Source organism: Hyperolius riggenbachi, chromosome 7 (assembly GCF_040937935.1).
Source record: "Hyperolius riggenbachi isolate aHypRig1 chromosome 7, aHypRig1.pri, whole genome shotgun sequence".
In the NCBI taxonomy this organism is placed as follows: Eukaryota; Metazoa; Chordata; class Amphibia; order Anura; family Hyperoliidae; genus Hyperolius; species Hyperolius riggenbachi.
In genome coordinates, this window is record NC_090652.1 from 218,654,081 (window position 1) to 218,679,997 (window position 25,917).

Below are 25,917 nucleotides of genomic sequence, written 5' to 3' on the forward strand. Positions count from 1 at the left end.
TGCGGACTTCGCAGCCGCGGCCATTTTAGTGGAAGCAGGATAGCCTCACCTGGGCGGTGGGGTCAGGAGCCGGCCCAGGGGGGACATTGAGCAGCGTGGACTCGGTGGAACGGCACGGAGGGCGCGGAAGGCATCCTCGGTGCATTCAAATTTCATGCAGGCATTTAGCTTTTTTTTTTTTAGTATTTTGCCTCATGAGTCTTTTAAGCAATACCAGTTGCCTGGCTATCCTGCTGATTCTCTGTCTCCAATAATTTAAGCAATAAACCCTAAACAAGCATATGCAAATCAGTTGTTTGACATTATTGTCAAATCTGACAAGATTAGCTGCATGCTTGTTTCTGATGGGATTCAGACGCAACTGCATCCAAATAGATCAGCAGGGCTGCCCGGCAACTGGTATTGTTTAAAAGGAAATAAATTTGGCAGCCTTCATATTCTTCCCACTTCAGAGTCCCTCTAAATCAGGGGTCTCAAACTCGCGGCCCACGGGCCATTTGCGGCCCTCGATACAATATTTTGTGGCCCTCGCCAGCAAAACTTCCTTATAGTTCGCTTCAGTGCTCCCAAGTAATCCGCCACATCCCCGCTGCTAAACGAGGGCTGAAGAGCCCCCAAATCGGCCGGGGGCGATCCGCCGGCATTTCCTGGAAGGGGCAGAGCTTTCAGCTTCAGCTCTGCCCCTCCTGACGTCAATCGCAGCGCATCGCCACCTCTGCCCGCCCCTCTCTGTGAAGGAAGAGTGAGAGGGGCGGGCAGAGGCGGCGATGCGCCGCGATTGACGTCAGGAGGGGCAGAGCTGATAGCTCTGCCCCTTCCAGGAAATGCCGGCGGATTGCCCCCCAGGCGATTTGGGGGCTCTGCAGCCCATCGTTTTGCGGCGGGGACACGGTGGATTACTTGTAATGGGACCACTGAAGCGAACTATAAGGTAAAATAGGCAAAATAGTTCGCTTCAGTGTGAATTTGATTTTGAAATAAAAATCAATGCAAGGGACAGGGGGGGGGGGATGCTGATTGTGAAATCCCTTATGCGGCCCAGCCTCATCCTGACTTTGCCTCCTGCGGCCCCCAGGTAAATCGAGTTTGGGACCCCTGCTCTAAATGCAATGCAGAGAACTTTATACATTAGTAATGATGATATATTCCACACAACATTATTTGAGTCTTCACATTTTATGCTCTAAACTTAAAGTACTTACACAACTCCCCGAAGAACATTCTGGGGATCAGGATCAAAGAGTCTGTCCACATAGTGGCGACTGCTTGCCGTGACCTCCTAAAAATAAAACAAAAATATTTCAGAGCTGATTAAACTGAATAAATACCCCCACAGTTCAGCCAGGGACCCAGTAAGGTGATAGAGAACCTCCAGTATGTTTGTGGTAGATCGGCAACAAACAAATAACTTCCCCTGAAAAAGCTGCAAATATACTTTACTACATTCTTAAAACAGAATTATTTAACAGCTACCACTTCTAGTGGAAGGGAGACAAACTCATTTATGGACAGTAGAAGTTGCCATGCAAACTGTAATGCCTGCTGCAATGTGTTGCCTAGCATCTCCTTGTGACACTTCTCACCATATAGTGTGTTGAGGCTTGTATTCAGCAAAAGCAGGCAACACTTTGTTTCCCTATGTAGCAACAGTGCTATGGAATGTACAGCTTATTAAAATTAAATAAGAGGCTTCTCCTTAAAAGTGGCTAAAAATGAATGTGTATACTTAAAGCACTATCACAAAAACATTGCAAAATTAAAAAAATACATATAAACACATAAAAAATAAGTAGGTTTCTTCCAGAGTAAAATGAGCTATACATTAATTTACTCCTATGTTGCTGTCACTTACATAAGTTAGTAGAAATCTAATGGAAATGACCGATTTTGACCGTTCAATCTCCTCATGGGGATCTCAGCATTTACTTTTTCTTCACAAAAGTACTCCCTGGGAAAGGATCTATACAAATATGCTGCCCCCACCCACCTGTTTGCACACTATTCTGACAGTTGGTCTGAGCAACTGCCGTTTGCCAAGTGCTTTTGGAAATAAAGAAAACCCCTAGAATCCTCCATCAGGAGACGGGCTAGTCCAAAACCTGTCAGTTCTGTCAGATTTCCACTACCTACTGTAAGTGACAGCAAAATAAGAGAAAAAGTCATTTAAAGCATATTTTACTCTGGGAGAAATGTGCTTTTTATTTGTGTTTTCACGTATTCACAATAGTTGTTTTAAGAAAACAAAAATCAATTTCATATTAAAATGTGATGCTCTTTATAGTCATCAGAAAGCTTTTTTAATTTTGGGCTTTATAAGGAAATACATTTGGCAACCACCAGATTACTCTCACCTCTGGTTCCCTTTAAACGCAAAAGTTGCACCTGCAGATGTCCAGTGTAGTAGTCCAAGCACCAGCCAATTAAGAACGCTTCAATCATCCTTGTATTGAGAAGTCACAGCAAGGCTTTAAAGCTGCAAAGTGAGATCCAGGGTGGGTTGTGACCTTGTACAAGTCACTGTGACTTCTAGGACTGCTGTGACTTGGCAATGAAAATTCTAGTAAGCTTCACTGAGCAGCCAAACATTTCCCAGAATTTACTGTTATATTAAACCACATTTGCAATAGGAAAAGTCAAGGAGTAACAGGAAGAAAGATTAATTTGATACGGTCAGTTCTAATTTAAGGAGGATCACAAACAAGCCTGGCTGAACATTATATGGAAGTTGAACTGTAATCTATGCTGCATAAAGCTACTGCTGGGGAACACTTTGCATTTCTGTGTTTACAGCTGAGGGAAAAAAAATATCACCTGTAATCTGTGACTGCAAAACGTTACATTTATGATATACAACACTTCTTAAAGCAAAATGCAGCAGGGAAAAAAAACTCAGAGAAGTTGTAAATTGTTTTACACCTCTTACAAAAGCAGAAAACACTGTTCTCTCCCTAAGCACCAGTACTTTCCAGACATATACAGGCTCTTCCATACAGTGAAAGGAACAAATAATAATTCCAGAATTCAAGTCTTACAAAGATGTTGATTTATTTAAACATTAGTTAAAAGCCCACCTGTTTAATAACGGGAGCTAGGGAACCCAAAAGCTAAAACGGGTACAACTGCAACCCCCCCACGCTTGTCCATGTGCGCCCATCAGCGACTGATGCCCAAAAGCCCTGCTGCGCATGCGCCCTAAGCGGCTAGCACAGACACAGTAGGACGCAGCGCCACGGGTTTTATTATATAGGATGCTCTTTAAAAGTATAATTAAACTGAACCTTAACAGAGTTAGTGAAACTTTTTTTTTTTCTAACCTGGGGCTTCCACCAGTCCCCTGCAGACGTCCTGAGCCCGCACCGGAACAACTGCAGCCAGCCACTTTAATTTTCGGCGACTGGCCAGTCACTGGGCCAGTGCGCCCCTGGCTGCGCACATCACTTGATATCGCACTCCCGTTGCATATGCAGGATGGCCACAGTGAAGGTTCACTTTACATAGTTATTTTGGTTGAAAAAAGACATACGTCCATCGAGTTCAACCAGTATAAAGTAGAACACCAGCCTGCTCCCACACATATCCCTGTTGATCCAGAGGAAGCAAAAAAACCTTTACAAGGCATGGTCCAATTAGCCCCAAAAGGGAAAAATTCCTCCCCGACTCCAGATGGCAATCAGATAAAATCCCTGGATCAACATCATTAGGCATTACCTAGTAATTGTAGCCATGGATGTCTTTCAACGCAAGGAAAACATCTAAGCCCCCTTTAAATGCAGGTATAGAGTTTGCCAGAACGACTTCCTATGGCAATGCATTCCACATCTTAATCACTCTTACTGTAAAGAACCCTTTCCTAAATAAATGGCTAAAACGTTTTTCCTCTATGCGCAGATCATGTCCTCTAGTCCTTTGAGAAGGCCTAGGGACAAAAAGCTCATCCGCCAAGCTATTATATTGCCCTCTGATGTATTTATACATGTTAATTAGATCCACTCTAAGGCCTGGGCCACACTAGCTCCGGGTGCGGGACGCATCCGCGGTCCGGGCTCCGATTTTCAAAACCCGGAACGCAAACGGATCCGTGCTGCCTTTTTTGCAGCACACGTTTTGGATCCGCTTGCGTTTTTTGTTTTTTTTTTTTGCTAGAGGGGGTAGCAGCCAGGACGGGGGGCTGCGGGCAAAGCGGCGGCCAGGGGGGTCACATCCCCCCCCCCTTGCTCACCTGGGTGCCCCCCGTCCCCGCTCCCCCTCCAGCTCGCATATAATGTAATAATTTGTACCTAATGAAGTTCGGCGAGCCGGGCACTTCCGCCCACACCGCTCGCCGTCACTTCCTGCAATGTCGCCCTCTGTATTTCAGTGGGCGGCATCGCAGGAAGTGACGGCGAGCGGTGTGGGCGGAAGTGCCCGGCTCGCCGAACTTCATTAGGTACAAATTATTACATTATATGCGAGCTGGAGGGGGAGCGGGGAGGGGGGCACCCAGGTGAGCAAGGGGGGGGTGGATGTGACCCCCCCTGGCCGCCGCTTTGCCCGCAGCCCCCCGTCCTGGCTGCTACCCCCTTCAGCATGGCGGCCCCCTCCTTCACCATGGGACACTGGAAACTGATCCGTTTCCAGTGTCCCAAAATGTCAGTGAAGAGGGAGGCCCGTTTCCCCATTGATTTTCACTACCCGTACGTGTATACGGGTCCGTGAAAAATGCTGCAAGTCCGGACTCAGCGTTCCGGGTTTAAAAACGTATTCCGCGGATCGCACGCGGATACGTTTTTAACTTGAGTGTGTGCTGTTCCTATTTTTAACATTGGTATCCGTGGCTACGTTTTTCGTCCGGGACAAAAAACGTAGCTACGGATACGTTTTTAAATTAAGTGTGAACTAGCCCTAAGGCGTCTTTTCTCTAGACTAAATAAACCCAGTTTATCTAACCTTTCTTGGTAAGTGAGACCTTCCATCCCACGTATCAATTTTGTTGCTCGTCTCTGCACCTGCTCTAAAACTGCAAATATCTTTTTTGTAATGTGGTGTCCAGAACTGAATTCCATATTCCAGATGTGGCCTTACTAGAGACTTAAACAGGGGCAATATTATGCTAGCATCTCGAGTTTTTATTTCCCTTTTAATGCATCCCAAAATTTTGTTAGCTTTAGCTGCAGCGGCTTGGCATTGATTACGATTATTTAACTTGTTGTTGATGAGTACTCCTAAGTCCTTCTCCGAGTTTGATGTCCCCAACTGTATCCGATTTATTTTGTATGGTGCTAGACCATTGGTACGACCAGCGTTCAATCTAGACACAACGTTCAATTTAGCATTTTTAAGACTATGTACACACTATAGATTACTGTTGCCCGTCAGGGGTCAAAACTCAATCCCTTTGGCTAAAGTTAAAGCAGGGCTGTGGAGGGGGAGTTAGTCGGAGCAATTTCTGGGTACCTGGAGTCTAAGATGGAGTCGGTGGTTTCATAAACTGAGGAGTCGGATGATTTTGTACCCCCTAAATAGCCATGCAAGGGCTGTGGAGGAGTCGGAGGTTTCATAAACTGAGGAGTCAGGAGTTGGAGTCTGACGATTTTAGTACCAACTGGAAATTTCAATGTTTGGGACCTCATGAAAAGCACACGGAAGTGACCCACACACATGGATTTCATGATAAAGCCTCAATCACAAACAGTCCAAGTACTATAGTACTGCCCTCAGCAGTGCATTCTTGTTTAGGAAAATGAGCACGTTTCAGATCATCTCCACATTTTCCTGCAACCAAGGCTTAGCCAAAGCTTAGGGTACAAGACTGTGGATAATCATTTTCTTGGTCAATATCTGGATCAAGACTGACGATGCAGTATAGGGAGTCTGAACTTGATGGGCATGTGTCTATATTCCCATGCGTGCATTGCGGTGGAGGGGGGGGCGAGGCCTAGCATCTAATTTTTTATCTGTCAGGCCTTTAAAAATTACACAGTGTTCTCCAAACAATATGTAAATATGAGTTTGTACCTACCTGGTGAAGAAAAGCAATTTTTTGTTCCCCTGCCCTAAATAATACAGTGTTTAAATAGGTCAGGCACTCTGTCCAATGTGCGTTCACTAGTTTGAAGACATACGGTAGGCTATACTGATAAATGGCCAGCTGCCCGCAGAATTTCTGGGGGATAAAGAGGGACTGTACTGAAAAAAGAGTAATGCATAAAAATCTGTTGCATATTTTCAGTAGTCACACTACAAAATGACTTGACTGAATCAAGATCTATAGGCCACAGTCAGCAAAAACATTGAAAAAAAAATGTTAAAAGTGCTTTTTCCCTATTTTTTTTTTTATTTATAAAAAATTAATACTATACTGCGTACTACTAAAACCCACCATCACCACCCTTTCCTGCTAGCTTTTATAAATGAACACACGTTCAGCCGCATGCTGCAATGATCTCCAAAGGGCAATGGATGGAAATGGAGAGCCTCTCCAACCCTCTCTTGCCTTCCCCTTTCCTCTGGGCAATATGGGACAGGGAAGGGCAGGGGGTCAAGCCATCAGAAACACCCCTGACAGGTGCTAATTGGCACCACTTTAATTAAAGCTTTTATATTTCATAGTAAAACAGGCAGAAGTGACAGACTGCTGTTTCGGACGCAGTAGCCCTATATCAAACTGTATTAGCGGTTGAGGCTGATGCAGTTTGGTAAAGGGCTACTGCGTCCAAAACAGCAGTCGATCACTGCTGCCTGTTTTACTATGAAATAAAATAGAGCGGTTTTGGAAAATGTTTTTATTGTTTTGCAAAAAGAACCTAAACATGTATTAACAACACAACCCAATAGACAGTGCAGGACATATGACAGCGACAGCTAACATATTTCTGAGGTAAAATAAAAATGCATCTGAGGTGCAAGTAGTAGAGTATATCAAAGCATACTACACCAATATAATTTTATATAAGTTTCAAATTCTGGTGTGTGTGTGAGTGGTGTGTGGTGTGTGGGTGTGTGTACTGGGTTTGCGACTTTGCGAAAGTCTGAAATTCCAGAAGTGAACCAGCGGCAGGGACCGGAGCATCGGTGAGTGGCTGCACGGCAACAGGACGTCTGCGGGGGACCATTAGAAGTCTCAGGTAAGTTCAACTCTTTTTTTTCCCATCCCCCTTTAATGGACACCTGTGAGAGAGTGATATGTAGGCTGCTATATTTAATTTTAGGCTGGTTTCACAGTGGGACGTTAAATTCCCACGTTACAGCAGCCAGTAACGCAGCCTAACTCACAGCACTGTAAAATCAATGTTGCGTTACATTGTAATGCAGCACGTTAAAAACAAAGTGCTGCATGCTGTACGTTATACTGGGCTAAGCCACGTTAGACTGTTTGCACATGCTCATTAATGTTGGAGGAGAAGGTCTCCCCTCCTCCTCAGTGGCTATCCACATGGCTAATTAATATTCACTGCACTGCAGAGACTTGTGGTGGGACTGTAGTGTTGTCCGGATCATGAACGAATCGTTCATTTGATCCGGATCTTTTTTATGAGTCGAATCATCCAGATCATCACAATGAAAGATTCGGTTCACAGTGGATGTCTGTCTGGAAGAAACAGGAACATACAGAACGTACAGTGCAGGCAAAGTCCTGTCCTGCTAATCATTTCACCCAGTCTGCTTCACTAGTAAAATAATTCAAATGATTTGGTTCAAAGATCCGGATCTTTTCAATGATCCGATTAAAATGATCCGAATCCTTAAAAAGATCCAGACTTCCTATGACTAACCTGGAGCGGCTGCTTTGAGAGCTGCATAACACAGCTCAATCTGAAGTCCAACTTCAACACCACCATATGTTGCGTTAACGGCACGTTATGCGACCATAACGTTCCCTAAAACGCAACGTCTTGGTGTGTAAGTAGCCTTAAACAATACCAGTTACCTGGCAGCCCTGCTGATCTATTTAGCCGTTGTAGTGTCTAAATCCCACCAGAAACAAGCATGCAGCTAATCTTGTCAGATCTGACATTGGGCATGAGTCACAAAGCTTTTTCACCTGTTTTCACCTTATCTATGTTACATTTTAAGCTCCCAAAGAGCAAAAATATAGTATAATTAAGGTAATTAAGGTAAGAAAAGTAATATTGAAATCAGGAACAACTTACTTGGAATGAATATTTTGCTTGGAAATGTTCAGAAAGGTTGTTTTTATCAATTAGGTGATAAATAAGTCATTTACGAGACCAATGTCAGAAACACCTGATCTGCAAATGCTTGTTCAGGGTCTATGGCTAAAAGTATTAGAGGTGGGGATCAGCAGGGCAGCCAGGCAATCTGCGGTGTTTAAAATGAAATAAACATGGCTCCATATCTCTTTTGCTTCAGTTGTGCCAACCCGTTTGCGGTTTGTCAGTTTGCTGACGTTTAGGGCCCATTTCCACTATTGCGAATTCGCATGCGTTTTCCGCATAGCAATACAAGTGAATGGGACTGTTTCCACTTGTCAGGATTCCTTTGCGTTTTTCTGTGCAGAAAAAAAATTCGCATGGCAGAGCCAACAGAATTCGCATACCGCTATGCGAATCACATACAATGTATTTAATAGGAAATTCGCATGAGGTTTGTGTATGCGACTTTTTATGCAAATTCGCATAGAAACAATGGAAAAGCACACCAGCACTGCCATGGTTAAATTCGCATACATCGTCATCCATGCGAATTCGCATAAAAATTCGCATAGACCCGCATGCGAAATTCACATCCGCATGCAAATTTTTACCGCCGCGATTCGCATCGCACAAGTGGAAATGCAGCCTTAATGGATTACTCCAGGAGCGGAATATGAATAGCAATGGCACCTGTCTAATTAGTTCCACAATTAGGTGATCGTATCTGGGTAGTATCAAGGCAACAGTATTCCAAGCACATTATACAGACTACTGTTGTCATGTTGCATAAAAAAAAAAAAAAGTTAGCCAAGCTCACTGGCAATTTGGGAAATTTTTAGCTGGTTGTATGTTGAAATTGAAAAATCTTTAATAACTGAATTTCAACAAGACTTGCACTGTACGTATATTTATAATGAAAGTAATATTCTTTCAATAGTAGGTACTTGCTTGCATTTTGGCAACTACTTTACAAAATGCCTAGAGCAAATTCCAAGCATTTGTTGCACGGTAACCAAGCATTCAAAGCTCATACTCATCTCCCTGCTCAGAGCAAATGGAAGTATTCTACTACAGAGCATAACCATTCTGTAAGTGCACAGCCAATGCACACTTATCCATTTCCATTAAAGCAGTTGGGTTGCAGGAGAGAAGTTCCCCCTTTTGTAAAAGTTCTTTTCACAATGGAAAAATCTCAGGCTACACCCACCCAAAAAAACATGCATACTTAGCAAATAGTGTATACCACCTATCCCACTCAATCCTGTTTTTACAGAGTACGCAACGCAATGTTTGCACTCTGATGCATTAACACAAGTTAATTAGATCACCATTAAGGTATCTTTTTTCTAGGCCAAATAAGTCGTTTATCTACCATTTCCTGGTAAAGGAGACCCTCAAACCCCCTGAGGCCCTGGCTGCTTGGACTCTCAAGCCACAGGAAATATACCTATCTGATATCAGGTAATACCCATCTGTCCTGGGACTCTACTGTAGTAGTATTAAAGCAGCTTTTCAAAACTAGCTGTTTAGCTAGTGTCACAAATATCTCAAATCCTGAAGTCATTCAAGATATTTAAATAGGGGATACTAGATTTTCTGCTGTTTGGCATCATCCTTTCGCTGAACCTGGACCACAAAAAGCAAATAAATACATATGATCAAAAAGAAGCATCATAGACAAACATGTAAAAAGCCAAAGCTAGAATACAATCTAATCTAACAAAAGACGACTATACTTAACACAGCATGTGAAGGAGGCTCACAGAACAAATAAACCTAAAGACTATCGAGACATTCTGTAGTGAAAAATTCTGCCCAGTGACAGAAAGCCCTTTTGGAGACACAGCTCATGGATCCTCAAACATAACTCAAAACACTCAGCTAAAAGAAACGAAGAATAGCCAAGAGCTTTTGCTCTATTCTGAAAGGACCCATTAGGTTAGATTTGAATCCCAACATACATACACAAAGTCTGGAGAAGGCATCCTTTAGACCTGACAAAGCTGGATCAGGCAGCATAGGTACAGTGATCCAAACTAAAGGCTCATACACACATCTGACTATAGTCTTTGGAAAATGAAAGATCACAGACCAATCTTACCACTCGTCATGTAGTATGAGAGCCATACCTTCAGTCTTTTCTATGGAGCTGAACTCCCCATCAGAAAAAAATCTTTGCAAGATGCTGCACAGACACAAAAGATCAGTATCTGCAAAAGATCTGTTCCTGCCAAAGATCCGTTCCTGCAAATTGCATTCATTGCAGATCCTCATACACACCTTGTTTAAAGGGACACTTAAGTCAAAAAAAAAAAAAATGAGTTTTACTCAGCTGGTGCTTCCAATAGCCCCCTGCAGCTGTCCGGTGCCCTCGCCGTCTCCCTCCGATCCTCCTGGCCCCGCCGGCAGCCACTTCCTGTTTCGGTGACAGGAGCTGACAGGCTGGGGACGCGAGTGATTCTTCGCGTTCCTGGCCACAATAGCGCCATCTATGCTGCTATAGCATATATCATATACCATATAGCAGCATAGAGGGTGCTAATGTGTCTGGGAACGCGAAGAATCACTCGCGTCCCCAGCCTGTCAGCTCCTGTCACTGAAACAGGAAGTGGCTGCCGATGGGGCCAGGAGGATCGGATGGAGACGGCGAGGGCACCGGACAGCTGCAGGGGGCTATTGGAAGCCCTAGGTGAGTAAAACTCATTTTTTTTTGTTTGACTTAAGTGTCCCTTTAACTGACATTCATCTGCAGATCAGACAATCATCTGCAGATCTGAAAATCCATCCTGGTGGATCTGATCTGCAGATGAATGTCTGTTAAACAAGGTGTGTATGATGATCTGCAGATATCATAGACTATGAATGCATTTTGCAGGAACGGATCTTTTGCAGGAACAGATCTTTTGAATGTCTACAGCATCTTTGTGTGCAGCATCTTGCAAAGATTTCTGTCTGATGGGGAGTTCAGCTCCATAGACTGTGTAGGTATGGCTCTCATATTACAAGGAAGGGGGTAAAATTGGTCTGTGATCTTTCATTTTTCAAAGACTAGGGTCTGATGTGTGTATGAGCCTTAACAGTTGAAAGGTGTAGAAGACTAATCGGATCCCCATTTCACTGGGTCCTGGTCCTCCTCAGAATCACATTTAAGCTACTTTGCCTAGTTTATAAATCCAATCACCATACATCCACCTCATACAGAAACATTCTCACCCGCTGCTCAGTTCCTCTGCTCTCCCTCTCTGAACGCAGGCCTAGGAGTTCTTCTATGTAGCCTATGGGAGTAACACATCTGCTCCGGGCTGCAGCCGAACCATCAAAGTGGACATTACACTGTCCGGCACGAGTGGGAACCAAGCCTGAAGCACAGTGTCCTATCTCCCCAACCCCCTGCTGATGAAAGTTTTTGTTTGCTCTCTGCTAATATGTGAAATAGATCACATCAGTCCTTCTTTGCCTGCAATGTCTGCTGTCGGGCAGGCCCTGCTGTCCGCAGAAGTAGGGTAATAAAAAAAAGTCTCTGCTAAACTTTTAAATTTAAAGAGGCATTTTTTTAATGAATGAGCCACATCATTAGCATGCATTTTTACATGTGCTATTGAGATGCCCTTGGTGCTAAAAAAAAAAATAAAAAAAAATAATGATGCTTGGTTCCCTTTAACACTACTTTTAAGAACCATCTGTTCACCATCGCCAACCCTCCATCTTCCTCATCCAAGACCCCTCCCTTGAATATATATGCATCCCTTCCAACTGATGTGTCCAACTTTCCTTAGATTGTAAGACTGTTTGGCAGAGCTCTCTTTCCCTATGTTTTGTCACTCTACCAGCGAATGGACCTCGTGGCTCTTACACACTATTTCTCCTAATTTTTCTAAAAGATCATTTTAACCACTTCACCTCCAAGAGTTTTCCCCCTTAAAAAAAAAACAGAGCAATTTTCACCTGGCAGCGCTCCTTTCATTCATTCGCCTATAAAACTTTACTACTAATCACAACAAAATCTATATCTTTTTCCACCACCAATTAGGCTTTCATTGGGGGGTACTTTTTGATAGAGAATTATTTTATTACAAATGTGTTTTAACAGAAAAACTGGAAAAAAAATTATAATTTCTCAGTTTTTGGCCATTACAGTTTTAAAATAATACGTGCTACTGTAATTAAAACCCACACATTTGCCTATTTGTCCCGGTTATTGCAATGTTTAAAATTTTTCCCTAGTACAATGTATGGCGCCAATATTTTATTTGGAAATAAAAAGGTGCATTTTTTCAGTTTTGCCTCCAACCCGCATTACAAGCTTATAATTTCAAAAGTAACAGTAATATACCCCTTTGACATACATATTAGAAAAGTACAGTCCCTAAGGTAACTATGCATTTTTTGTTTATTATTTTTACAAAAAAAAAAATTGGGGGTTAACTATTGGGGAGTGAGGGAGGTAAGGGGGTTCATTTTAACTGAAAAAATATGTCTCAATAAAAAAATATTTTGAGATGTAATTTTACTATTTGGCCACAACATGTCCTCGCACATAACTAGTTTTACTATGCAAAGAGGAAGTTATGCGTGGACATGTAAGTATTGACTTTTGTGAATGACGGCGCTGTCCCATGGATGGCCGCGGTCATTCACACGGGGACTTAGATCAATTAATGGGATTTCTTCAGGTTCCTACAATTGAGACACGCATTTGATGCCCAATTTGGTAACAGCTCAGTTAGAATTAATACTTCTGACGTTGAAGATTTATTATTAAAAGAAAATCTAAAAGCCCTTTCGTCACTCTATCAAAGTATTATTTTATTAACAGAACCACATCTTACCACATTTAGCAACAATGGGTTATCAATGATTATTTACATTTGTATAAAGCAGCATATATGGCTAGATGGTGCCCACAGAAATTTGAAAAAATATGGAAGCCGTGGACCAGTAACAAAAACACTAGTTAAATAATACTAAAGGATAGTGCTATTGAGTCCTGTGCTCAAGATAATTATTGCAAATGTAACGAAATGTGATATACCATATCAATAAATTGTACTGAATGTATCTTGTTAACATGGCACATAATCGCATAAAATTGGTTAATTTGGGGGAGAAGGGTGGATGGGGGGGGGGGGGGGGGGGGGTCGGGTGTGTATTCATGTGTATGTTCTCTTTCTTTAATGTTTTCTTGTTACTCACCTGCGCGTGTGTGTGTGTAGGTGTATGTAGGTGTGTATAGGTGTGTAGGTGTGTATAGGTGTGTGTAGGCGTGTGTGTAGGTGTGTGTGTGTGTGTGTAGGCGTGTGTGTAGGCGTGTGTGTGGGCGCGTGTGTGTGTAGGTGTGTGTGTGTGTAGGCATTTAGGCGTGTGTGTAGGCGTGTGTGTGTGTGTGTGTAGGCGTGTGTGTAGGTGTGTGTGTAGGCGTGTGTGTAGGCGTGTAGGCATGTGTGTAGGTGTGTAGGCATGTGTGTAGGCATGTGTGTAGGTGTGTAGGCATGTGTGTAGGTGTGTGTGTGTAGGTAGGCGTGTGTGTGTAGGTGTGTGTGTGTGTGTAGGCGTGTGTGTGTGTGTGTAGGCGCGTGTGTGTAGGTGTGTGTGTGTGTGTAGGCGTGTGTGTAGGTGTGTGTGTAGGCATTTAGGCGTGTGTGTAGGCGTGTGTGTGTGTAGGCGTGTGTAGGCGTGTAGGCGTGTGTGTAGGTGTGTAGGCGTGTGTGTAGGTGTGTAGGCGTGTGTGTAGGTGTGTAGGCGTGTGTGTAGGCGTGTGTGTAGGTGTGTGTGTAGGTGTGTAGGCATGTGTGTAGGTGTGTAGGCATGTGTGTAGGTGTGTGTGTGTGTGGGTGTGTATAGTGTGTGTAGGTGTGTGTGTGGGTAGGTGTGTGTAGGTGTGTGTGTAGGCGTGTGTGTGGGCGTGTAGGCAAGTGTGTAGGCGTGTAGACATGTGTGTAGAGTTTGTGTAGGTGTGTGTGTGTGTAGGTGTGTGTGTGTGTGTAGGTGTGTGCGTGTAGGTGTGTGTGTGTGTGTGTAGGTGTGTATGTGTGGGTAGGTGTGTGTGTGTGTAGGTGTGTGTGTGTAGGTGTGTGTGTAGCTGTGTGTGCAGGTGTGTGTGTAGGTGTGTGTGTAGGTGTGTAGAGTGTGTGTGTGTGTGTAGAGTGTGTGTGTGTAGGTAGGTGTGTAGGTGTGTAGGTGTGTAGGCGTGTGTGTAGGTGTGTAGGCGTGTGTGTAGGTGTGTAGGCGTGTGTGTAGGCATGTGTGTAGGCATGTGTGTAGGTGTGTAGGCATGTGTGTAGGTGTGTAGGCATGTGTGTAGGTGTGTAGGCATGTGTGTAGGTGTGTAGGCATGTGTGTAGGCATGTGTGTAGGTGTGTAGGCATGTGTGTAGGTGTGTAGGCATGTGTGTAAGTGTGTAGGCATGTGTGTAGGTGTGTAGGCATGTGTGTAGGCATGTGTGTAGGTGTGTAGGCATGTGTGTAGGTGTCTAGGCATGTGTGTAGGTGTCTAGGCATGTGTGTAGGTGTCTAGGCATGTGTGTAGGTGTCTAGGCATGTGTGTAGGCGTTTGTGTGTAGAGTGTGTGTAGAGTGTGTGTAGGTGTGTAGAGTGTGTGTACGTGTGTGTGTAGGTGTAGAGCGTGTGTAGAGTGAGTGTGTGTAGAGTGTTAATGTGGGGGATAAGGGTGGATGGGGGGGGGGGGTGCAGTCGTGATGTGCATTCATGTGTATGTTCTCTTTCTTTAATGTTTTCTTGTTACTCACCTGCGCGTGTGTGTAGGTGTGTGTGTAGGGTGTGAAGAGTGTGTGTGTATTTCTTTTTTGAAAATTCAATAAAAAGAATCTTAAAAAAAAAAAAAAACTGCTGCTTCAAATTACTTTTCACCACCATACAATTGAAAAAAAGTACCAAAAAGTAGGTGAAAAAAGTACCATCAAAATTATTGTGATTATGAGCTTGCTTGCTGGTGGCTAAATAGGCATTTTATTGATAAGGTATGAAAATATCACATAGGAAGAAACTTATGAGAAAATGTAATTTAATAAGGACCTATGATTCCTACTTGGATATTGAATCCCCTTGTAGGCCCAGTGCACACCGAGCGGTTTTTGGAGCGATCCGCCGGCCGCATCCGCCTACAAAAACGCTTGTCTAATGTATTGCAATGGGATGGTGCACACCGGCGGTTTGCGGTTTTTGCCAAGCCGCAAACGCGCCTCCTGCTGCGCGTTTGCGGATTTCGGAAGCGTTTCGTCCTCAATGTAAAGTATAGGAAAACCGCAAACTGCTCTGAAAAACGCTACTTCAGAGCGGTTTGCCAGGCATTTCTGTTACAGTAGCTGTTCAGTAACAGCTTTTACTGTAACAATATGTGTAATCTGCTACACAAAAACGCACCCAAAACCGCTAGGTAGGTTTAGAAAACCTCTCTAAACATACCTAGAATCGCTCTGAAATCAGCTCCCAAAACCGCTAGCGGTTTTGGTGTGCACTGGGCCGTACTGTTATGTGGGAACTGTCTCCGTATCACCGCCTAAAAGAGAATCTGTACTGTACTATACATACATAGATATATATGTATATATCTATATCATACAAGTTTTGAATACATTGCACTCCAGTCTGGGATTCTCAGCATGTGACAGGCAGCACCCTCCCCCCTCAACCTCACAAACTGCATCACAGACAAGCTGAAACTGAGAGCAGAGAGAGGAGTAAACAAAGCACACAGAGTCTGCAGGGAGCGTGCATAACTTGTATTCATTACAACAGAGGCAGCCCATTCCGCCCTGGGTCGACAAAGCTTGACAAAGAAAAGATTACATATATTACAGAGACAGTGCAACTAGAAAAGGCTGCAGTAATCCAGACCACATTAGAACGGGTATAGGAACTTATAGGATAGAAGAAAAGGCTGAAAATTGTTACAGAGTCTCTTTAATGTTACATAGTCTCCCCATTTACTGCATAATATTTGGCACTTAAAAAATAATGTACAAAAGAATATCATCATTTTCATATGTTTTATTTAAAATACTGTTGAATAAAAAAAAAAAAATATATTAGTAAGAAAATTCGGTTTTCTTTTTTCCTCCAATGCAGATCTAACAATGATGGGTGCCTATAACTTTTGTCTGTTTTAAGCTAGTTCAAAGAGGTTTTTCTTTTAATTAGACATACAGTGCTAACATCAACCATAGCACTGTACAAAGTACAAAATAGAAAATAGTGAGGAGCATTGATACATAAGTAGTTCACACCGTGCAGTCATAGACAAACATTTAGAGAATGTCACAAATGCTTGTTTTCACAAAGTTTGCTGCTTCAGTTTTTATGATGGCAATTTGCACATACTCCAGAATGTTAGGAAAAGTGATCAGAGGAGTTGCAAAGTTTTTCTTTGCCATGAAAATGAACTTAATCCCCCAAAAACTATTTCCAGTGCATTTCAGCCATGCTACAAAAAGGTCCTGCTGAGATAATTTCAGTAATCTTCTCATTAACACAGGTGAGAGTATCACAAGGATGGAGATCGTTCTCTCATACCGATGAAGTTAGAATAGTAGACTGGATGCTTCCAAAGGAGGTTGATGCTTGATATCATTGTTCTTCCTCTGTTAACCATGGTTACCTGCAAGGAAACACGTGCAGTCATTGTGTTGCATAAAAAGCTTCACATGCAAGGGAATTGCTGCTACTAAGATTGCACCTATATCAACCATTTATCAGATCTTCAAAGGAAAGAGGTTCAATAGTGGTGAAAAGGCAGCTTCAGAGTGCCCAAGAAAGTCCAGCAAGAGACAGGACAATCTCCTAAAGAGGATTCAGCTACAGAATTGGGGTGCCACAAATGCAGACGTTGCTTAGAAATGGCCGCAGGCTGGTGTGAGTGCATCAGCACGCACAGTGAGGCAAAGACTTGGAGGATGGCCTGATGTCAAGAAAGGCAGCAAAAAAGCCACTTTTATCCAAGAAAGATCATCAGGGACAGGCTGATATTCTGCACAAAGTGCAGTGATTGGACGGCTATAAAGTAGTTTTCTCCGATGAAGCCCATTTCCAAGTGCTTAGGTTATCTGGCAAACTGATTGTCCGGAGAAGGAAAAGTGAGTGCTATCCTCAGTCCTGTCTTACACCAAGAGTAAACCATTCACATGTGGGGCTGCTTCTCATCCAAGGAGTGGGTTCACTCACAACTTTATCTAAAAACACAGCCATGAATAGAGAACGGTACCAAAACATCCTCCAACTGCAACTTCTTCCAGCCATCCAAATACAGTTTGGTGAAGAACAACGCCTTTATCAGCATGATGATGCACCGTGCCAAAAAGCCAAAGTGATAACTAAGTGGCTCGGGGAACAAAGCATTAACATTTTGGGTCCATGGCCAGGAAACTCCCCAGAACATAAACCAATTGAAAACTTGTTGTCAATCCTCAAGAGGCGGTGGACAAATGAAAATCCACAAGTTCGGACAAACTCAAAGCAATAATTATGAAAAAAAAAATTGGTTGCTGTCAGAATTGGCCAAGAAGTTGGTTGACAGAACGCCAGGGCAAACTGCAGAGGTCTTGAAAAGAAGGGCCAAAACTGCAAATACTGACTCTTTGCATAAACTTAATGTACAAAAGCCTTTGAAACTTATGAAATGTTTTCAATTATATGTCAATACACCACAGAAACAGCAGACATAAAATGATTGAAAACCAGAAGCAGCAAACTTTGTGAAAAACAGTATTTGTGCAACTCTGAAAACTTTTGGCCAGGACTATACAACAGAAACGTGAAAAAAAATAAAAAAAAATAAAGCCTAGTACGCACAATCTAAACCCTGTACAGACAATTTAATCTTGATTGGCCAGTTTTACCACTTCCTTGTGGTGGAAGAGCATACCTACATGTTAAAAGCATTTATTGGACCTCATAGACTTGGAAGTGAGAACACTGGACAATCAAGATTGGATGCTCACACAAGGCTTATAAAGGACAACTGAAGTGAGAGGTATATGGAAGCTGCCATATTTATTTCCCTTTAAGTAATACCAGTTGTCTGGCTATCCTGCTGATCCTCTGCCTCTTAGGGCCCCTTTCCACTAGAGCAAATCTGCATGCGTTTCCTGCATGCAGATTCACATAGACAATACAAGTGGATGGGACGGTTTCCACTTGTAAGGATTTGAGCGTTTTTCTGTGCAGAAAAAAAAAATCTGCACGGCAGAGCCCTCAGAATTTGCACACCGCCTTGCGGTGTGCGATTCACATACAATGTATTTAATAGGAATTTCGCACGCGTTTTCGTATGCGAATTTTACCGCAAATTTGAGTGTGTTTACGCATAAAATCAATGTAAAGCGCACGGGCACTGACATGGTTAAATTCGCATACTCATTAACATATGCGAAAACGCCCACGAATTCGCAGTAAAATTCACATCCACGTGCAAATTCGTTTTTACATTTTCCGTGGCTAATTCGCACAAGTGGAAACGGGTCCTCATACTTTTAGGCATAGACCCTGAACAAGCATGCATCAGATCAGGTGCTTCTGACATTGTCAGATCTGACAAGATTAGCTGCATGCTTGTTTCTGGTGTTATTCAGACACTGCTGCAGGCAAATAGACCAGCAGGGTTGCCAGTCAACTGGTATTGTTTAAAAGGAAATAAATATGGCAGCCTCCATAGTCTTCCCTCTACAGTTGTCCTTTAAGGGAACCTGTTGTAAGAGGAATACAGAAGCTGTCATATTCATTTTCTAATAAACAATGCTAGTTGCCCAACTTCTGTTGCCTCTAAAGCCTTGTACATACATCTGCCAAAAGTCGGCTGAGGTGGCCAGTAACAACCGCCTCTGCCGATAGACGTGTACACGCAATCTGCCCGGTGGATCAACTTGAGCGAGCAGCGACCAACTTCTTTGTATATGCCCCCCCATAGCAACAGAACGTGTTGTCAGCTGCAAAGCTGACATGCGTCTGTACAGAGGTGCCCAGTGATGTTGTCACGGGCGACATGAGTCAAAGGTGTGTGTACACACCTTAAAGCTGGGTACTTATGAGATAAGTCTTTGGAAAATGAAAGATCAAAGATAATCTGCAGAGAATCTTTGTACAAAAAAAAAAAAAAAAAGAAAAGAAAAAAAAAAAAAAACAGTTTACAAAACACCTCCAAAGATAGCGATGAAAGATATTGGTCTCAATCTTTAAGATCAATTCCAGTGTATCTGATTTGCAGGCAATGGTTTGTTAAACCTGGTGTATATGAGATCTGCAGACATTTAACTTATGTGTGCACAGGACATTCATGACAATGGGTAAGTCAATTGACTAAAGAATCATTTCTTGAGTCTTTTGCATGAACTGATGTTTTGCATCTGTATTCAATCTTTAGAACAATCGGTCATTTTTAAACCTTGCTCACAAACCTCGGCGGCAGACTGATTCCTAGTCTTCCATAGACTTATGTCATGTGTGTACACAGCTCAAAGGATCCAGAGCCGAAACCCTTAGGAGAAACAGGGGCCGGTATATAGAGCAAGCTGTCCTGATGGCCACCACTCCATCTGTTCTCCTGTGAAGCTTGACTCTGGCAACCCGGAAGAGGCTGCCAGAGTGGCTTTAGTTATATAAGGAGGGGAATACAGGAGAACAGGGGGAGCAGTGGACATCTGGACAGCTCGCTATACATGCTGGCTCCCCCTTTTCTCCTAAGGTTTCGGCTCTGGTATCCTTTAATATTTCAATTCAATGACCCAGAATGAGGAAGTAGATCAGATGCTATTGCTTTGACTCTGGTGTGACTCCACTGGCTGCATACTTACTGCAGATGTGACTCAAAAACCGAATAAATCCAAAAGCTCAGCATAAAAGCCAGGCAACTGGCATGGTTTAGGAATGAAGGTGGCTGCCTCTGTATTCCTCTTAGGGCTCAAACCCACTAGCAGCAATGCTATGGGAGATTGTTATAAAATCATATCGCTCAAGTGGGATAACACCCATAGCAATACAATAGCAAGAGCTTTTCAAATCACAAAGTGCTCAGAAAAGCGCTCCTAGTGGGTTTCAGGCCTTACTTTGAGTTACCTTTAAAAGTAGAGGTCCAAGCTACTGTGCAGTACAGACCTGATGACGTCGGCTAGACCACATGACCCGCGAGGTGGAGCGCACAAGAAGCCGACCTGGCGAGGTCGGCTTCTGCAGCGCAGGACACCGGGAGCCACCGGAGCTGTGGCGAGGACACAGGACGGTTGCCAGGGGCTGGAGGAAGCCCCAGGTAAGTGGATTTTGATTTTTCATTTAGCCTGTATGTATCCTTTTAAGAAAAAAAGACCCTGCCTTTGTAGTTGTAGTTTCTTTTGCAATGGAAAGATACCAAATATTTGACCACTTATACATAGAGTTCATTTAACTAACTGAGGTATTTTCTGAACTTTCCCAGCCAATATGATTTATAAAGATAGTTATATTGGGAGGAGCAGCAGCGTCCTCAGCAACCTCTACTGAGAAATTATGTAAATGTCATTTACGTTTTTGCCTGCGGGGATTGCCAAGGACTGTGCATCTCATCACTGGGGGGAGTCACTTAGGTCCCCTAAATTACTGTACTCTACATACAGAGGGGACTGTCATCTCCAACTCAAAATCTTCTTGCTTTCAACTATTTCTCACTCAGGACACAACTAAAATCTTAATACGTTCTCTTATAATATCTTGTCTGGACTATAGTAACATATTACTTTGTGGACTACCAATTAACAGACTGGCACCGTTCCAATCTGTACGGAACTTGGCTGCTCGTCTCATCTTTCTTCTCGCTCTTCCTCTGCTGCTCCTCTCTGTCAAGCTCTTTATTGGCTACCAATTAACCAGAGGATCCAGTTCAAACTCTTAACTCTAACTTAAGCCTGGTGCACACCGAGCGTTTTTTGTAGCGTTTTCCAAACCGCTTCTGCCTGTGAAAACGCTTGGCTAATGTATTTCAATGGGATGGTGCACACCAGCGGTTTGAGGTTTTTAGAAAACCGCAAACGTGGGTCCTGCAGCACTTTTGTGGTTTGCAGAAGCGTTTTTGCCTCAATGTTAAGTATAGGGAAAGCTCAAACCGCTCTGGAAAACGCTAGATCAGAACAGTTTTCAAGGCGTTTTTGTTACAGAAGCTGTTCAGTAACAGCTTTTTTTTTTTTTTTTAAACAAATTTTATTAGAATTTTAACTGAGTAACACCCCATTGGGTCAATCCACATACACTAATGTACAGTTGTCTTTTACAAAATATTAATATAAGGTAATCATCTTAAAATAATCCGTTCATATAACTGAAATGTACATTCTTTTATAGATTAACCCCCAATAAACCCACCCAAAAGGCATCCCTCCCCCCTGTCATTCCCGACCAGTTAACCTTATCTTTTTTTAACAAAGAGTTTCAAGAAATATCTAGTTTCCCCAACGTGCCCAACAAGTGTTCCGTTAAGTACCACTTAGTATATTTAAAATGTTCCATCAGGTTTTTGATATCCTGTTTAGAGTGAGTCATTAAAATGAATAATTTCCATTTTTTGAAGAAAGACTTTGTTTTTTTGTCTTTGTGGCTCATTGTATCCAGTTTGTCCAGCTGGAATAAATGTAAGAGTTCCTCTTTCACGTCCCAGGTTGAGGGGATACTTGAATATATCCATTTGTTGAAGATTACTTTTCGCGCCGCGATTATGGTCAAATGAGCTAGTTTGCTCATACATTTTTGAGTAGATTGGTGATTGCCTTCTAATGAAGAAGGAGGTTCTTCATAATTAAATAATAACAATAGTGGTACTAGTTCCAGTTGGATTTTACACATTTGCTTAATATACTTTAGTACTTTTTTCCAAAAATCTACTATTACTGGGCAGCTCCACACACAATGAAATATGTCTGCGTCAGGATAGGCACACTTAGGACATTTTGGAGTATAATGGGCCGGGGGGTTTCTGTATTTAATATTGAAGGCATATTTTGCCTTGTGTATAAATTTGAGGTGGGATTCCCTCCAGCTTTCCCCCATAATCAGTTTATGAACTACTTTGTAACCCTCTAGGATTTTCGTTGGTAGGTCATTGTTCTGTAATTGTTTAGACCAGCTGGCCAAATTATTCAATGCTTGTTTGGAAACGGACTGTTGTTGGATATCTGCCTGGATTGTGGACAAAGAAATTTTGGGGACGTGAGGGGCCAGGAACTCGTCTAAACAGTTTAATGTGGAGATTTTTTTATATTGGGCCCTTTTGCTTTCTACGAAAGATCTCAACTGGCCATAATATAGGAAATGATGACGGGGGATGTTAAATTTAGATCTAATGCCCACAAAAGACAATAAACTACCCGATTTTAGATCAAGCAGTTGTCCTAGCCTGTGTATCCCCTTGTCTCTCCATTCAAAAAAGCCTCCATGAGCTAAGCTTGCTGGAAATTCAGGTAGCCCACATAGTGGCATGTATTTGGAAATCAGGTAAGGCATATGGAATAGTTTACATAACTCTCTCCAAGTCACTATTGTATCGTTAAATATCTTACTGCTTTTAATTTTTGGTGGGAGATGCTTATGCGATGTATGCAGTAGGCCAGCCAATGACCAGGGTTCAGCATATGAAGATTCTAAGGTATGGTTGGAGAAGATACTCGAGCCGTTTATCCAGTCTTGCACATGTCGAGTTATGCAAGCCAGGTTATACCGCCTGATATTTGGTATGGCTAGGCCCCCCCAAATTTTAGGAAGTTGTAGCTTGGAGAGAGCTATCCTTACCTTTCCGTTTTTCCATAAGAAGCGGGAAAATGCTTTGTTGAGATCTTTCACATCAGAGTGTTTCAATAATACAGGGATCATTTGCAGGGGGTAAAGTAGTCTACCAAACGACACCGATTTAATCAAGGAGGCCCGTCCCATTAAATTAATAGGCAACTTCTCCCAATTAAGTAATTGTCTCTTAATGTCAGTTATCAGAGGGTGGAAGTTATTTACATACAGCAGTGTAGGGTTTTTAGAGAATTTGATCCCCAGATATGTTACCTGGGTGCATATTTTTACCGGAAGGTGTGATAACCCAGTGTTAGGGGCCAGTGGGGATAAATACATCAGTTCACATTTGGAAATATTCACTTTAAACCCACTTAGGTTACCAACCTCCTCAATGGTATTTAATATGCTTTCCAATTGAAGTAAGGGATCCTGCAAAAATAATAGAATATCATCAGCAAACATGGCCTGTAATACCCTGTGATTATCAATATCGAGTCCCAGGAAGTTTGTCTCTAGGTGGCGGGTCATGGGCTCTAGTGCCAGGTTGAAGAGCAAAGGCGACAAAGGGCAACCCTGTCTTGTACCTTTCTCAAGTCTAAAAGTGTCTGATAAAAAGCCTGGGGTATAGATCCGAGCACAGGGATTTATATGCATAGCATTAATCAAATTTCTTATTGACCCAGTGATTTTCATTTTGTCCAGTACCCCGTTTAGCCAGTCCCAAGAGACATTATCAAACGCTTTTTCCGCGTCAATCATAAGGATAGCGTAATTTTTGCATGTTTTAGGGTAGGCCTTTACATAGTCCTGGACTAGGAGTAGTTTTCGGATATTAGAGATTGCGGACCTGTTTCTAACAAAGCCAACCTGATTAGGGCTAACCAGCTTCGGTAAGAGACCGGCCAGGCGATCAGCCATTAATTTAGAGAGAATTTTAATATCTTGGTTAATTAAAGAGATAGGGCGGTATGACCCAGGTAGTAAAGGATCCTTTCCAGGTTTGGGTAATAATTTTATATAAGCCATGTTTGCTGTCGATGGGTATCTGCCCTCTTTTAAAATCTTATTGAAAAGAGAAGCCAGGTATGGAACCACCTCTTGTCGGAGTAGCTTAAAAAACTCAGAGGACAGTCCATCAGGACCCGGTGCTTTACCATTGGCAAGGTTTTTAATTATACCATGAATTTCATTCTCAGTAATCGGTGTGTTTAATTCCGCAAGGTCATCCTCTGAGAGAGAAGGAAGGGATATTTTTGATAGCCACTCTCTTATACTGCCTCCCATGTTAAGCGAAGGTGGGACAGAATACATAGGTTTATAATAGTCTCCAAAGATATTGTTAATGTCTTTGGGGTTATGGCTTATATGGCCCGAAGGAGAACGGAGGGATGTGATTACTGTCGTGCCCAGGGGTGGTTTAGACATTCGAGATAGTAATGTACCTATTTTATTTCCAAATTTATAGAAATATAAGTTTATACGATTTTAGGTACATGTCGCGAGATTTTAAATTAATTTCCATATCTCCTTTTGCTGCAAGCCATTGTGATCTTGTCTCAGGTGAGGGATTAATTAAAAAATCCTTGTGTGTTTTCCGGAGTACCTCCACCGACTTCATATAGAGGTCATGTGAGGTCTTACGTTTTGTAGCCAAATAGCTAATAATTTTCCCCCTCAAAGTTGGTTTAGCCGCCTCCCAGAAAAGAAAAATATCCTTTATGTGCAAATGGTTATCATCTTTATATTCCCACCACCACTGTTGGAGCAATTGAGCGAAGCCCTCATCCTCGTATAAGAACGAAGGAAACCGCCAAATAATATCGGACCCCCTTGGAATAGTTGGTGAGAAGACTAGCTGTACTGGTGCATGGTCTGATATCACTAGATCAAGAATGTCGATAGATGTCACCTGGGGCATCGCATTTTGAGATACTAAGAAGTAGTCTAACCTTGACCATACATCATGCGGGGCAGAATAGAATGTATATTCTTCACTATCTGGATGTAAGGACCTCCACCCATCACATAATTGAGAGGTTTGGATATAGTCTTGAAATAGTACAGATTTGGCCGCTGATAGGGTGTTGACACTTTTTGTTTTGGACCTGTCCTCACAGAGGTTGACCATTGCATTAAAATCCCCTCCCTGTATAACTTTACTTGCCCCCACTGATAAAGTACTTGCCAATAGATTCGCGAAAAATGGTTTGTCCTCATTGTTAGGACCATAGACATTTGAGATAAATACCTCCTCCCCTGCTAGCCGGAGCTTGATCTTTACCCATCTGCCCTCATTGTCACATTGTTCCTCGAGAATCTGACCCTGCAATTGTTTGTGTATTAGAATGAGTACCCCTGCTTTCTTTCCCTGAGATGGAGACCCAAATACTTGCCCAACCCACGACTTGCGCATGTAGTTAAATTGATCCCTCTGCAAATGACACTCTTGTAGCAGCGCAATGTCTGTCTTAATTTTTTTAAGGTGTCGAAGGATTATGGACCGTTTACCCGGAGACCTGAGCCCCTTCACATTCCATGTCGTTACCCGTATGGCCATTGCAGATTGAGTAATGGACCAAGCGCCAACCAGTATCTTGTACATAACTCACAGAATATGGTCAGGAATGACAAGCTGAACTCCCTACCCACCCCTTCCCCCCCCAATAACATCCCCCCAATACTAACATATTGAAAGTAAACAATAATCATCACAGCATAATGCGACTTCACTTCTTTCCCGGGTGACCTCCTTTAAACTCCAAGATCAATCCCCCCCCACTAATTATAGGCTTAACTGGTGAAAAAAAAAATAGTTCAGAGAGTGATCAGAAATTATGCAAAGTTAGAGTCCCCTTAATAAACTATGCTGTTAACCATGAAGCATATAAGGGAACATATGAATTGCTGTAACTGAGATTCTGGGTATCACTCTACTTATACAGCAGCACCCCCTGCTGGGCAAAATTATACGCTGAATATAAGTTCATGATTGAGTTTTCAGTCCGTATTATTATCCGGAACAGAGCGTAGAAAAG

The 25,917-nt window shown here is 42.6% G+C and overlaps 1 protein-coding gene across 4 annotated transcripts in view; it reads right to left on the reverse strand.

Annotated features, from left to right (window-relative positions):
• Window positions 1-25,917, reverse strand: part of ARMC8 (armadillo repeat containing 8) — a 182,587-nt gene that overhangs the window by 147,172 nt on the left and 9,498 nt on the right. For all 4 annotated transcript variants that reach the window (XM_068245238.1, XM_068245236.1, XM_068245237.1 and 1 more), the window contains exon 2: window positions 1,203-1,279. In XM_068245238.1, the coding sequence (XP_068101339.1) occupies window positions 1,203-1,279 (77 nt within the window). The remainder of the gene's footprint in view (window positions 1-1,202; window positions 1,280-25,917) is intronic.